This window comes from Polyodon spathula, chromosome 25 (assembly GCF_017654505.1).
Source record: "Polyodon spathula isolate WHYD16114869_AA chromosome 25, ASM1765450v1, whole genome shotgun sequence".
Classification (NCBI taxonomy): domain Eukaryota; kingdom Metazoa; phylum Chordata; class Actinopteri; order Acipenseriformes; family Polyodontidae; genus Polyodon; species Polyodon spathula.
In genome coordinates this window covers 23,601,618-23,617,542 of record NC_054558.1, presented here as the reverse complement: position 1 = coordinate 23,617,542, position 15,925 = coordinate 23,601,618, and the positions used below count along the sequence as shown (strand labels likewise).

The 15,925-nt window shown below is 43.3% G+C and overlaps 1 protein-coding gene across 1 annotated transcript in view; it reads left to right on the top strand.

The window, feature by feature from the left end:
• LOC121299925 (E3 ubiquitin-protein ligase znrf3-like) overlaps window positions 1-14,699 on the top strand; it is a 69,090-nt gene extending 54,391 nt beyond the window's left edge. The window contains exons 4-9 of the mRNA XM_041228164.1: window positions 1,535-1,666; window positions 6,763-6,873; window positions 7,202-7,369; window positions 10,001-10,103; window positions 10,361-11,953; window positions 12,858-14,699. Coding sequence (XP_041084098.1) covers window positions 1,535-1,666; window positions 6,763-6,873; window positions 7,202-7,369; window positions 10,001-10,103; window positions 10,361-11,953; window positions 12,858-12,913 — 2,163 coding nt within the window. The 3' untranslated portion in view covers window positions 12,914-14,699. The remainder of the gene's footprint in view (window positions 1-1,534; window positions 1,667-6,762; window positions 6,874-7,201; window positions 7,370-10,000; window positions 10,104-10,360; window positions 11,954-12,857) is intronic.
• Window positions 14,700-15,925: the final 1,226 nt, after the last annotated feature.

Below are 15,925 nucleotides of genomic sequence, written 5' to 3'. Positions count from 1 at the left end.
TACATGTAGAGACTCTCCGTTGTTTGAGGAAATATCAGTCCAAAAAGGAAACTATATCAGCCCTTTTTGCAGATTTGGTTCTGTTAATCCACGTTGGCTAAAGCTCAGCTGTGGGAAGGTGTAACAGATCTAGAAATGAAATGCCCTGCAATACGATGACTGAATGCCCTTGACAAGTTAGTGCTGCAGCAGCTGTGTGATGATAACCTACAGTGATACCCCAGAGCCAGAAAGAGCTTGGCTCCTCTGATAAAGTAATATGCATAGAGGGGAGGAATGTTTTCAAAGAGTTTACATTTTCAAAGGCAGCCTATGTTTATATACATATATATTTAAAAGATGAATAAACAGAGACAAGCTTTTTTTTCTAATCAATGTTATGTAAAGAAACAAACAATATTAACTGGTGGCTGTAATTATTATTATTATTATTGTTGGTTTTTTTTTTTTTGAAGGAAGATTAATTTGAATCAATGGTTTTCCTTCAGATTGTATATTCAATCCTGACTACCCCTGCTATTCAGTCCTTGGCCTTTGCCATTGCATCTGTTCTGAATTGTGGTATTGCAATGTGGAATATTGAACCATGTGAAAGCACCAATCTTGCCAGTTTCAAATGAACATATAAAGCCTTGTAAACAAATCGTTGAACGTGCCTGAATCTTTTTTAACTTTATCTTTAGTTGCTGTTCATTTTAGGGGGCCGAATCCGGGCAAGGGAAATGCTGGGGCCATTACTGATTAAACACCCAGAGCAAAATTCTAAGAATCATTCCCCCAGCCTCCTCCAAACATTGGTACAGCTGAAACACACAGAGGAGACTGTCTGTCCACTAGCCATGCAAGGCTTGCGTTCACAGCTCTTCTGGGAGAGGCCCTTTTATTTCCAGAGAGGCAAACTCACTTAAACCTACTAAACAGGTACAGCATGAACCAAGCAAGCAGGAGAGTGCAGGGGAGAGAGAAAGAGAGAGAATTACAGCAACGTGTTTAAATAGAAACCCAGCCATTGAAAAGCCTGCATTTCCTTGGCATTTTCCTTGGGGTTGTTTAATTACAGACCTTGCTTCAAGACTAGGCAGATACTTCTGTTTCTCATTGCAGAAAATGTGCTTGTGTGCAGACGCTGTGTCCGCGTTGTGTCTGTCGGAGAATCTGTCCCCTTTATTCAGAGAATCCATCGCCTTTATTCAGAGCATGTTTATTACAGTGTTATAATCAAGGAAGCAGCATGGCCCTGCCAGTTCAATCTGTACCTTGATAATGTCTTGGTACTAGCTTAAATTATACACTTATAAAAATGTTACAACTTTATGGAAAGTAAATGATTGTCCATGTGTCTTTGTCAGTAGAAGGAATAACTCAGATGAAGCTATGAAGCAATACCGAGTGCTTCTTTCCTTTGATAAGCGTGGACACTTCTTCACAAAGCGGAGCAGCACCAGTTGCTGGTGCACAATCCGGTTCAGCTTGCTCCACTCACATAGCTGCTTGTTTCGATGCTCCTTCTAACAGCCTGTCCTTTGCTCTGCAGTTGAACCAAGGCTCGGAGGATCCACTCAAGAGGCCTGTGGTGTATGTGAAAGGAGTGGATGCCGTGAAGCTCATGAACATTGTGAACAAGCAGAAAGTGGCGAGAGCGAGGATCCAGCACCGGCCGCCTCAGGTAAGAACCGGACTGTGCACAGTGATCACAAGTGATCCAGTACCAGCTACTGCTGCTCTATAGAGATCTGCACATTGCATAAGAACTGGACAGTGCACAGTGATCACAAGCGATCCAGTACCAGCTACTGCTCCTCTATAGAGATCTGCACATTGCATAAGAACTGGACTGTGCACAGTGATCACAAGCGATCCAGTACCAGCTACTGCTCCTCTATAGAGATCTGCACATTGCAAAAGAACTGGACTGTGCACAGTGATCACAAGCGATCCAGTACCAGCTACTGCTCCTCTATAGAGATCTGCACATTGCATAAGAACCGAACTGTGCACAGTGATCACAAGCGATCCAGTACCAGCTACTGCTCCTCTATAGAGATCTGCACATTGCATAAGAACTGGACTGTGCACAGTGATCACAAGCGATCCAGTACCAGCTACTGCTCCTCTATAGAGATCTGCACATTGCAAAAGAACTGGACTGTCCACAGTGATCACAAGCGATCCAGTACCAGCTACTGCTGCTCTATAGAGATCTGCACATTGCAAAAGAACTGGACTGTGCACAGTGATCACAAGCGATCCAATACCAGCTACTGCTGCTCTATAGAGATCTGCACATTGCAAAAGAACTGGACAGTGCACAGTGATCACAAGCGATCCAGTACCAGCTACTGCTGCTCTATAGAGATCTGCACATTGCATAAGAACTGGACTGTGCACAGTGATCACAAGCGATCCAGTACCAGCTACTGCTGCTCTATAGAGATCTGCACATTGCAAAAGAACTGGACTGTGCACAGTGATCACAAGCGATCCAGTACCAGCTACTGCTGCTCTATAGAGATCTGCACATTGCATTGCTCCAAACATCCAGGAATAAAGAAAAGATTTGGGTGCCTGTTCAGAAGTTTAGAAACTTAAAAAAACAAAAACAAAGTGCTTTTATTAGTTTCCGTTTTTAACACTGCTCGATTATTTCACGATTTGCTAGATCATGAATTCACGGTTAGCCAATATTAACAATAACTTGTACAAGCACTCATGCATATAGTTGTTGAACTCTGACAGGTAGACTGGCATCGGCAGGCTTTTTTGTTTCTTGTTTTGCTCTTTTAAAGAGAGTCGGCTCCCTCTGAAGCATGGGAAAGGGCGGCCTGTGGGGAGGTGTTGCCGGGGGCGACGTTCAGCTTGCAAAACAAATGAACGAATGAGCGAACAAACACACACGCACGCACGCACGCACGCACGCACACACGCACACAGGCTCTTTGATGCTGCAGGAGGGCCGCATGCTCGTTTAAGTCGTCTCTCAGGGTACGCTGCCTAGAAGGGGTCAGCAGTGTTTGTAAAACCAGGGAATGTGGAAAGAAAAGAAGGCAGTGGGGAGAATGAAATTGTATAAAAATCCCAGAACTTTGAGACCAGTATTTGCCCCCTTTTTTCACAGCAAGGTTAGAATAAAATAAACGTAGGGAACAGTTAAAGCATGCTAAAACTTTTTTTTTTAAATAGTCTAGCTTCAGATAAAAATGTCTGAATGTTAATTCTGGTGGGGTTTTCCCCCTGTATTTTTATTTTATTTTATTTTTTTATTTTTCAGTGATCTAGCTTTTTTATGTATCTTTTGTGGTTTCATTTCTGAAGACCCTTTTTCATACAGACAGGATTAATCCTTTGTTTCCTGGCCAGGCTATATAAGTTGTGAAAGTTTGTTCTTTTATTAAATCCAGTCGTGTCTGGATAGATGCGGTTTTCTTTTTGCCATGGGCTCTGTTGCCCCCTGTGATGGATTGATAAGAAGGATTGAAGATGAAAAGAATTGTTTTCAAGGTAGTGGTTTGGAACAGACAGGAATTGCCTGTGCAAGTTTTGCACAGCGCTCAGGGGGAGAACCTTGACTCTCTGAAAGGGGAGGGGCCCCCAGCGCCTCCTTTGATTGGTCTGGAACAAGCAGGAATTGGAACGCTGGCAGACGTTTGGGGCATCCGATTAGACAGGACCATGAGAGACACCACATGGGCACTTTACTAAACTGCCAGACCATCAGGCCAATTTGGAATCACGCTTAACCCGATTTTATAGGGATTTCTCTAACATGATAATTTTTTTTCTCTCTTTTAAAACCGTATGTTGTATAAGTATTGTTTCTATACATTTGGGTGTAGGAATGTACACTACATTTGTTGCTGTTGATCATTGTAAAACAGTAATGCCCTTCTCTATATTGACAGTGCAGGGCTCTGAAAGAAACAGTAAAAATAGGCAAAGCTGCATATCTTGTGAGCTACAGTAAAGCTGATCCCACAATCCTGTTTCTCAGCTTGCAGTTGTTTCATCTCCCATGAGGTGCAAACAGGATTGCAGAGTGCATGTTATCGAGGTATAGGGTTCTGCTATTTCGTGGTGCTGCGGTGTGTTGGAGACTGTGTCTTGGTGGGGGATGCATAACTCTGTGCATAAACCCAATAGCCACAGCCAAGTGCATACAGCAAATACAATACAGAAAACACACGCCTTCTCAGGGAGATGCAGATTAGTCTCGTCTGGAGTTGCTGACGGATTTCTGCAGTTTGCTATCTGCACTGCCATGGGCTGACCCCTAGCTATCTGAAATCATATTTACAACAGCATCACTCATGTAGTAGCAGATCTGTAGCATACAGGTTATTACATTACCCTGCAGTTAGACAAAGACAGATACACATTATCGGGAGGGCCTGGCAGCTACAGTGGCTTGCAAAAGTATTGACCCCCCTTGGCATTTTTCCTATTTTGTTGCCTTACAACCTGGAATTAAAATTGATTTTTATTTGGATTTCATGTAATGGACATACACAAAATAGTCCAAATTGGTGAAGTGAAATGAAAAAAATAACTTGTTTAAAAAAATTCTAAAAAATAAATAACGGAAAAATGGTGCGTGCATATGTATTCACCCCCTTTGCTATTAAGCCTCTAATAAGATCTGGTGCAACCAATTACCTTCAGAAGTCACATAATTAGTTAAATAAAGTCCACATGTGTGCAAGCTAAGTGTCACATGATCTGTCACATGAGCTCAGTATATATACACCTGTTCTGAAAGGCCCCAGAGTCTGCAACACCACTAAGCAAGGGGCACCACCAAGCAAGCAGCACCATGAAGACCAAGGAGCTATCCAAACAGGTCAGGAACAAAGTTGTGGAGAAGTACAGATCAGGGTTGGGTTATAAAAAAATATCTGAAACTTTGAACATCCCACGGAGCACCATTAAAACCATTATTAAAAAATGGAAAGAATATGGCACCACAACAAACCTGGCAAGAGAGGGCCGCCCACCAAAACACACAGACCAGGCAAGGAGGGCATTAATCAGAGAGGCAACAAAGAGACCAAAGATAACCCTGAAGGAGCTGCAAAGCTCCACAGAGGAGATTGGAGTATCTGTCCATAGGACCGCTTTAAGCCGTACACTCCACAGAGCTGGGCTTTATGGAAGAGTAGCCAGAAAAAAGCCATTGCTTAAAGAAAAAAATAAGCAAACACGTTTGGTGTTCGCAAAAAGGCATATGGGAGACTCCCCAAACATATGGAAGAAGGTACTTTGGTCAGATGAGACTAAAATTGAGCTTTTTGGCCATCAAGGAAAATGCTATGTTTGGCACAAACCCAACACCTCTCATCACCCCGAGAACACCATCCCCACAGTGAAGCATGGTGGTGGCAGTATCATGCTGTGGGGATGTTTTTCATCGGCAGGGACTGGGAAACTGGTCAGAATTGAAGGAATGATGGATGGCGCTAAATACAGGGAAATTCTTGAGGGAAACCTGTTTCAGTCTTCCAGAGATTTGAGACTGGGACGGAGGTTCACCTTCCAGCAGGACAATGACCCTAAGCATACTGCTAAAGCAACACTCAAGTAGTTTAAGGAGAAACATTTAAATGTCTTGGAATGGCCTAGTCAAAGCCCAGACCTCAATCCAATTGAGAATCTGTGGTATGACTTAAAGATTGCTGTACACCAGCGGAACCCATCCAACTTGAAGGAGCTGAAGCAGTTTTGCCTTGAAGAATGGACAAAAATCCCAGTGGCTAGATGTGCCAAGCTTATAGATACATACCCCAAGAGAATTGCAGCTGTAATTGCTGCAAAAAGTGGCTCTACAAAGTATTGACTTTGGAGGGGGGGGGGGGGGGGGGAATACTTATGCATGCTCAAGTTTTCTGTTTTTTTGTCTCATTTCTTGTTTGTTTCACAATAAAAAATATTTTGCATCTTCAAAGTGGTAGACATGTTGTGTAAATCAAATGATACAAACCCCCAAAAAATCCATTTTAATTCCAGGTTGTAAGGCAACAAAATAGGAAAAACGCCAAGGGGGGTCAATACTTTCGCAAGCCACTGTATGTCTCATTGTTTCAGATAGTATAAAAATTCACTCACACTGACAGTAGATTTATGTGGAAAATTGATTTCTCACCTGGAACACCAAAATAAATGGCTGTGACAACAATTGAAGCGCGGTGATGACAGCGTGATAATCTTATGCAGGTGTCTGGTGAGGCTAAAACCTGCATTTAAAAGCCTGTCTTTATTACTTGTGCATCATTCCTGGGCCAGCGTTGGTGTTCTAGCAAGAAAAAGTATTGCTGGCGCCGCTGTTGTTGTTCAGTTCATTTTTTTAGAAGGCTCACAGGGAGCGCATTAGCTGGATTAGCTTGACAAATCCAATTTAAGAATTATTTCTGAGCTACTTGCTGGCTACTGTTAATATAGAATTTATTATGAAGCCTCTAAGTCCAACAGCTTTGAGTTCAACACACACACACATACACACACAGAGACACACACACACACACACACACAGACCCATTCAACCCACTTTACTACTCTTTGTCATAGACTGACCAACAGGACTGGCCACTAGACTGAGCAGTTCATCAGGCCTGGATTGTGCAGCAGTGGCATCAGTTCTGTGAGTGCTGCATTAATCCCCCCACTGTTCTTCTTTGATCTTGCCCCTGTGTATTTTGTGAGATCTGAATTTATAAACACCTGACATGAAAGACCAGAGCAGAAAATCAAACAGTCCCCTGTTCTCTTCACCAGCAACCCACAGAGTATTTCGATATGGGGATCTTCCTGGCCTTCTTCGTGGTGGTGTCGCTGGTCTGCCTGGTTCTCCTCATCAAGATCAAGTTAAAGCAGCGTCGGAATCAGGTAAGGCTTCTGAAGACCATCAATGTGTGTCTTACTGAGAAGAGGTGGCCTGGGTACAAATACAGCCACTCTATGAGTTTAATTGTATAAAGGAACCGCAGTATTGGCTTTGAAGGATGTCTGATAATCCTGATACTCATCCACACACCGTCTCTGCTGATTTTGTTTCTGTAGTTGCAGGCATTTCTGCACAGGAGTGTGGAACATAAATAATATTTGTGACAGACCTTGAAAGGATGCTTAGCTTGTAATAACTGTGAAATGATATTGTAATCGGAGGGATTTTTTTAACCAGTGTTTTGAAGGTTTGTTTTGTTTTGTGATGCAGAGTTCCATGAACAGAATGGCTATCCAGGCACTGGAAAAGATGGAAACAAGAAAGTTTAAGTCAAAGAGCAAAGTTCATCGAGAGGGGAGCTGCAGCGCCTCGGACACACTGACCAGCAGCTCCACTGCCGACTGTGCCATCTGCCTGGAGAAATACATTGACGGAGAGGTAGGGAGGACACGTGCTATTCTGCCTGGAGAAATACATTGATGGAGAGGTAGGGAGGACACGTGCTATTCTGCCTGGAGAAATACATTGATGGAGAGGTAGGGAGGACACGTGCTATTCTGCCTGGAGAAATACATTTTTCTAAATAATCCCAGCATTCATCTTTGAAATACAGCAGTTTAAGTGATAGTAACTGGTATAAGCAGTGTGACCTATAAACTGAATATCCCACGAGTCCATGCATTGGCGATGTTGTCTGTTCTTTTTCTTCCATGGACTAGTTTGATGGCCAGGCAGCCTTGGTTCATAGAACCCATGTTCTTTTTGTGGTTTGGTGTTGTCATGGTCCAAAAAAAAAAAAAAAGGAAAACAACAGCAGAAAGGAAACATAAAAGGAACGAATAGCATCAAAGAGCTAAAAAAAATAATAAAATTACAGCAGGAAGAGTCGCTCAGCGGGTCTCCGAGCCTCTTACAACCACGCTGGCAAGCTCTGAAGTTGGCTCCATGTTTTCAGAGGAAAACTGCCACATCCCAAAGTGCTGCTTTCAGCTGTGCTCAATCTGTTCTTCCTTGAAAGCAGAGGAAAGGATCCTGTTCACATGTCCCATCTTTCACATTATTTGATGTTGGACTGTCACATGCTAGTAAATTGACATGATCTCTGTCTCCCCTCCTCTTTCACATCTGCACACCCTTCATTTAGACAGTCTTACAGTGTAATTCTGAACACCTCTTCATACCTTTTAGAGGTAAGCTACTTGCTGTTGCTTGGGTATCCTCAAGCTGTAAAAGGAACACGCTGAAAATCTAAATAAAAATTTGCAGTCATTTTTTTTTTTTTTTTTAGCCTTCTGAAGTGAGGAAGAATAACACTTACTTGACAGCATTGTTTTCCTAAATACACTAAATACATGCTAAAAACAGGGTTTTTAAACTTTTTAACTTGTTATTTTCGTTATCCAGACTCTAAACTGGTTTCCATGGAAACCTCACTAAATCCAAGTAGATATAAAGGACCAACCCCCCCCCCCCACACACACACACACACACATTCCCAATGTAACGATTCTAGCAGCATTCGAGGGATTAAATACACTTGTTTTTGTTAATTCACATTCAGTCTTTGGATCTTGTGAAGCACAAAGATAAAGAGCACAATGTTGCAGCTTACATATGGAAATCTGGGTTTAATCTTCTACAGTGACGAGAGACCGGTCGGATTCCTGTAAATAACAAAGAGATGGACACAAACATAAACACCTCAAGGGAATGCTAACCGAGGAGCCGTGCTCTTACCTTACTTATTTCCACTAGCAATATTCATCTGAAAAGCTTTCACGTACATTTCTATCCAGTGCCTCTTGTAAAATCCTGTTATTACACCATATCTGAAGTGGCACGGCTCATGGATAAACATCTATTAGTTATTATGTGGTTGGATCTCAGCACAGACCATTCTGTGATGGTTACATCTCAAAGTGCATTTCCCAAGAGACCCCTGAGCTCCAGAGTTTGTTTATTTTATGAAGTGCTCTTTGCCTCATGCTGTGATCACTAGCCTATAGAAATAATGAATGCATGAGATATAAATATGATTGAACAAAGGAAATATGAAAATAGAATGGGTGTGGGTGAAACAGCATGCTTCAGAACGTCTGTGTGGGCTTTTGAACTTAAAAGTCAAATTTGGAAACACTAGCTTTTAATTCATTCTGAGCCACAGAAACGTTGTAAATACTTTCTTTTATTTGTGTTTTGTTTTTATTGTGGAATGACATTTAAAACAAAAAGCAAGAAGCAGGATGAAAGGGAGAGAAAGTCGCTGTGGTGAGCTTGCGGGCTCGTCCCTTGAGCCTCATGCCAAACACTGTCTCTACCAGGGCACTGACTACAGGCGGCAGTTTGTTGACTGGTCTGTGAACCAGAATGCCAGGACTAGAAAAGCACTTCTTTGATGAGCTTTCTCTTTCTGTATGGCTGACTTGGATCCTAGTGCCACTTTAAAATGAACTGTAGCCACCTGAGTGGGTAATAAAAAAAATGTTAAGTGTTTTTAAGAACATTTGAATTAAACAGAAAGAGTGTGGGGGTGGGTTTTTTCATTCGATTCAACACTTTGATAAGAAATCCAAATTTAAAAAAAAAAAAAAATTCTTTATTTCTTAAACCCGTTTTCCTCAGTACATTGAATCAGACCCAGTGGAATGAAAAACTCTGCCCGAGGAGTTTGATTCTCTGCCTTCTAAAAGACATCCCCTGCGCTCGCACTGCTAGATTGTTTGCTACATATTTAGAATGCTATTCAGCAGTAGCATTTTGGAAAGTGTCCTGCATACAATACAAGGGGTCAGCTATCAAGTACCAAGTTCACATCATTTTTTTTCTGATTAGAATTGATCCACTGTGCTCCAGAAGCAATCTATAGCGGAGCACTTGGCACACAACTGTAAAAGGTCTTGTGTCATTACCAGGAAATTTGCTAATTTAGGAAACGGCAGATGGCTTGAGAGCCTGTGATGAGCATGCTAAGCCAGAAGCATGCTCAGAAATGAGACAGGAATGCTGCGGACGGGAAAGGGGAAAGATGGGAGACCCTGTTTCTCATCTCGTTGCTGTTGTTTTTGACAGGAGCTCAGAGTCATCCCCTGCGCTCACAGGTTTCATAAGAAGTGTGTGGATCCATGGCTGGTGCAGCATCACACCTGCCCACACTGCAGGCACAATATCATTGGTGAGTCCACTTAGTTACACAGGCAGCATTTACTGAAGAGCCGCACATATTGGCTTGGTTTGTTTGTTTTCTGGGAATCGTGTACAGCTTGTTGTTTTAGGTGATTTAATTAGCTGAAGTTCAACCAACTTCAATGTTCGATAAATCATTTTCCCATGATAAGATGTACGCGTTCTTCTATTTTATTGAATTGAGCTCTATTAATAATGTGCAGCTGTAATGTGGTGCCGTTATTAAATCTTTATCTCCATTCACAGAACAGAAAAAGGGAAACCCTGGACCCGTCTTCGTGGAGCCTGGCAATCCTCCCCACAGCCGGCAGCAGAGGGTGCTTCTTCCGGTACACTACCCCGGGCGAGTGCACAGGACCGGCCCGATCACCTACCCAACTCAGACCAGCATGGATCCCCACGGCAACCCCATCACTGTCCTGACAGTGGACCAGCACGGGGAGCAGAGCCTGTATCCGGCGCAGTCCTCCAGCTTCGTCCGGAGCTACCAGCCCATCCATCTGGATCGCTCTCTGAACCCCCGCCACTGCAACGGGGAGCACCGGCCCTCCTACCCCCAGCCCCACACCTTCAAGAGGCGCAACTTCTCTCGGCCTGCCTGCTTCTCGCAGTATGAGACCATGTACCAGCACTACTTCTTCCAGGGTCTGAGCTACCCACAGACTGAGGGCCAACCAGGAACCGGGCCGCACGTGGGCCCCGCCCAGGCTTTCCAGCAGGGCATGCTGTTCCCCACGGTGGTGCACATGGCCCCCACCACGTCTTCCCACCTCGGGGAGAGAGGCAGTACCTCCAGCTTCAGCTGCTACCACAGGCACCGCTCGGTGTGCAGTGGCTACCTGGCGGACTGCCCCGGCAGTGACAGCAGCAGCAGCAGCTCGGGGCAGTGCCACTGCTCCTCCAGCGACTCCATGCTGGACTGCACTGAGGTGAGCAACCAGGGGGTCTATGGGAGCTGCTCCACCTTCCGCAGCTCGCTGAGCAGCGATTATGACCCCTACGTGTACCGCAGCAGGAGCCCCTGCCGGGGGGCGACTAGCGAGGCTGGGACTGGCTGCCCACCCGCTCCCCAGGATGATCCTTCTGCCTCTTCCAGCCATGATTGCCTCCGGCCCCCAGCCCGGACCACATTTTTCTCAGGGGACCAGCTGTCCGGCTGTAGCCTGGAGCCCAACTATAGCAGCCACTCTTCTCTGGAACCAAGGGAAACCAATACCACTACCTCAAACGGTGCCCTTGAGGCCATTGAGCCAGAGCTCCGGGGCTGGAAGAAAGGGGCTGAGGACGGGCAGCAGGGGCCAGCCTGTAGCTGCTGTTTCGAGATCCCGCCCGTCGCTTCAGAGAGCAAAGGGATGGAGGTGGGCAGGGCCTTCTTTGTAGACGGGGCTCATTGCAGCCGGGGGGCGGAGCCCAGGACCCTTTTAGGTTCCGCCCCTCAGAACTTGTACAGCGTTAACATGGACCACTTGTGCCGGGCAGAGCCGATGAATTCCGAAGGGCTGCCTTGCTGTTTCTATGAGGAGACAAGCATTCACCGGAACAGTGGGGGCTGTTACGCTGAGGACTTTGCTGTGAGTGTCCAGTACCCATGGACTGACGTGGAGCCCGCCTCCTCACAGATCCAGCGCATACCCATCATCCCAGAGGACATGGACTGTGAGCTGGGTCAGGGGCCTGCCCAGGCAGGACAGGGCAGGACAGGGGCTCGAGGCGAGCCCAGCGAACTTTACTTCCCCTCGGAGACGTTCGGCAGCCGGATGTACCCCCTTGAGGAAGAGGAGAGGGCTCTTTTTCACAACAACCGTCCCAGTTTCCATGAAGCACAGGGGAATATTGCAGGTGAGAGCTGAACCCCATGGGAACTCTTAATTGGGGGAGCGGTGCAGTTTACAGTAGCCACACGGGTCTCCTGTCCTTTATGGAGGACACACTTATCAACATGTTTCAGCTTTTCAGCAAGCTCACTCCCACCCACATGATAGTCAGTCACCTTCAACACAATTAGCTATTGTCATGCTGTAGAGGAACTAGCAAGGACAACCAGTGAAACAAAACTTGCATCAAGCAGTCAGTGATATTCTATTCAGCAGGACCAAGGTCAGCTCACCCACAGTAACCATTTAGCCATTAGGTTGGGAGTTTGCTCCTGCATTGATCCTTTGCTCATATACTGTACATGCTGCTAGTCATTCAAGTGATGCTTTAACAGATATGTTTTGACAGATACCAGCTATATTGGTATCCTGATTAATCATGGTCTCATTTGGTGGTGGTGGTGGGAGGGCTCAGTAACTGCTTTTTAACTTTGCTTTGAATTGGCTGCATTAACATTTTTTGTCCACAAGGCGGCACACATGCTTTGCTAGAATCCTTTTTAAAGAAACTGCAGTTCATAAATGATGCCACAAGGTGGTGCCTAAGAGTCTGTGGAGATTTTTTTTTACCAGACTGAACACGTTTTTGAATGTTTCAAAGTTTTAGCGTAAAATGCAGCTTTAAAGCAGTGATGCATGTACTACGTATACTGAGTGTGTTTAGCTACAGACAAGGATCATTTATCAATGTAAAGTTATGTGTTCTGTGTTGCTGGATCCTAGCACAAGGAATAATCCACTCCTGTGCATTGTGCAAGGGGTTGCAACCTATCAAAGTGTGTTAAAGGGAGACCTCACTGGAAAGGTTTGAGAAGGACTGGTCTGGGAGGTGCTTTCCTCTATTCACCTCCCTTTTTCTTTGCTTTCAGGGTCATTAACATCACACCTATTGGAGGAAGAGAGCCCAGCAGCTCCCACCCTGTGACGGTGCAAGTTCACTCATACAGGAAGCTTTCATTTTTATTATTAAGACTCAAGCTCTTAGGGTTTATATTTTTGTTTTTGTTTTTTGTTTTGTTTTTTAGCTTTGAAAAAAAAAAAAAGAAACACACAAAAGTGGTAATATGGAGAATTTCCAAAATCCAGCACATCTTCCTTCAGCCTGGAACTGTGCTCCCATCTGTCCTCGTTTCTGTTCTCCGTGGCTTCTAGCAGACCAAGTCGTATTGGTGTGCTCTCCTCGGTTCAATGGTAAACTGAGCTGCGAGATTAAAAACAGGACCATGCAAGACTTCAAACTTCAGGCTTTCTCCAGAGAGTCTGGGCCTTCCCATGTACACTCAGGGCTACAGCGGCTTTCGTAGCTAACCAGCAATTCATATTGTACACACAGAGATGTGGAATAGTCTAGTTCTGTTACAGTGTCCTGTCCATATGAACTGAACAAGCTCACTGAGCTAGGTGCTTTCACTGGTATGATTGGGGATGGTCAATAATAATAATAATATTAGTAATAATAATTAATAATATAATAGAATATATTTTTTGTAAGTGTGATCGCAGTATAACATCGTCCTGATATTTTCTAACCCATTGTTGCCCCAATCTCCCTCCTTCTTCTTTATGTATGTTTTGTGCTGTTGTAATAAATAGGAACGCAACTTTGGATCTGCGTGTGTTGGAAAAAGAGCCACAGTTAAATAAATCATGTAAATGGCAAGAAATATGGGAATGAATGCTGGCTTGATCTAGAAAGAAGAGAATGAATGCTGGCTTGATCTAGAAAGATGAGCACAAACGCTGGCTTGATCTAGAAAGACGAGAACAAACGCTGGCTTGATCTAGAAAGATGAGAGTGAACGCTGGCTTGATCTAGAAAGATGAGGATGAATGCTGGTTTGATCTAGAAAGATGAGGATGAATGCTGGCTTGGTCTAGAAAGATGAGGATGAATGCTGGCTTGATCTAGAAAGATGAGAACAAACGCTGGCTTGATCTAGAAAGATGAGGATGAACGCTGGCTTGATCTAGAAAGATGAGGATGAACGCTGGCTTGATCCCCAAAGGTGGATTTTGAAAACAGTGTCTCTCTGAAATGCTTGTCAGTGTTGATAGTGTTATCAGCATATGCCTTTCTTGTTTGTTCTGCAGATTGTATACTGTTTCTATGAAATATGTCCAAACTGCAGAGACAACCAGTGAAGTCCCCCTGTTTATAAGTGACCCGGAATTCACTAGTATATCGTTTGCTCCCCGGCTGAACCTGATCTGACCTGTTGCTTATCTTCCTGCTAGATAATGTACAGTTGTGCTGGGTACTTGAGGCACCATTTCATTTTGATTTCTTTACTTTTTTTTTATTTGTAGCACTTAAAGGATTGTATTAAAAAAATGGTGTACAAAAAAGTTATTTTATTTTCTCCTTCATTACCATTTTTTTATGTTTTCTGAAAGGCTAGAAAGTCAATGTGTGTATATTTCTGTATATGTATAACAGCACATTTCATTTATGGAAATATGTTCTCGGAATATTTATTTACTAATATATTTATCTTTAAGCCATGTCTTATGTTGAGAGTGTATGAGCGTTATTGAAATCATTTTTTTATGAGAAATCACTATCATGAGACTTTGTAAATACATAATAATTGCACACAAAGATTAAATATTCTCTGACCAAAAAACTGATTTTTAAATGTTAGTACTATACAGTTTTGTAACAAAGTGTACAAAGGTCTGTAAAAATACAGTTTTATTCAAGTAAAAATAAGCATGGACTCTTTCCTTTTTGTCTTTCCTTGTATAGAGTGCAGATTACATTTTGAAGCAAAGGTTTGCTCAGTTTATCACTGAAGAACATTCTTTGAAAACTAGAAAGAAAACAACTTGGTTGCTTCTTGCTCTCCAGATAAGTTTTCACATATCTAAGCCCGTTGGGGTTCAGATTCCGATCTCATGCTGTTTGAGTCCGGGATCATTAAACCTGAATGCTTTTGGTTATCAGCAGACATCTACAGTGGTCATGTTTGGTCTGTTTGAAGTGTCAGGGACAGATACAAACTGTAATTGCTGTTGCACTTACAGTAGAAGCAAACATATCCCGCACTATTGAAACAGTAAACTGCACACACACACACACACACACACACACACACACACACACACACACACACACACACACACACACACACATATATATATATATATATATATATATATATATATATATATATATATATATATATATATATATATATAATATATATCTGCACTGCACATCGCCCTGTTAAAGGGTTTACTACTAAAGCAATAAGCTGTTTAAGGAACTCGGTTGAAAATATTGTACTACTATGTGTGAACCACAAGGTGTCAGTGTTTGCAGATTTGTATCTGTCAATTGAAGCTTTAACCACGTTCCTTGCATTTGTTCATTTAATAAAATAATAACCAAAAACAAATGATCACAAATGCAGAACATGCCTGACTTGATGGAACCTGCCTGATTTTAGCCTTTTTTTTAAATTTATTTTTCGGCAGCTATCCGAGACAGTGAACATTTCCATGGATATTATTCAATGAAATGAGACTTTATTTATTTAAAGTGAAAGCATTGTGAATCAGTCTGTAATTCACACTGTCATCTCATTACTGGAAGACGACTAGATTAATTTTTTTTTTTGAAAGCCAAACTGTTAGCACCCCTGACCTCTATCTTGGGTGTATGCTACATTGTATTTCAGTCTATTGACAGCAATGGTGATGTTTCAAATATAAAGCTTACTCTCTGCATGTCGTGACAGATGCCTTTGAACCCGTGTCTGCCCGTGCAGCTAGATGAGGAATATGATCGCTTGTCTTGATTTGATTTCAGTGTGTTCTAACTTGCGATGCTCCTGAAGGGTCGCTGTACACAGTGCTGTGATGAGAAGCACTAGATCCAGAGCGACCAGCTGTGCTAGAGACCCGATCGACTTGTAGTGCACAGGCAAGTTTCCGG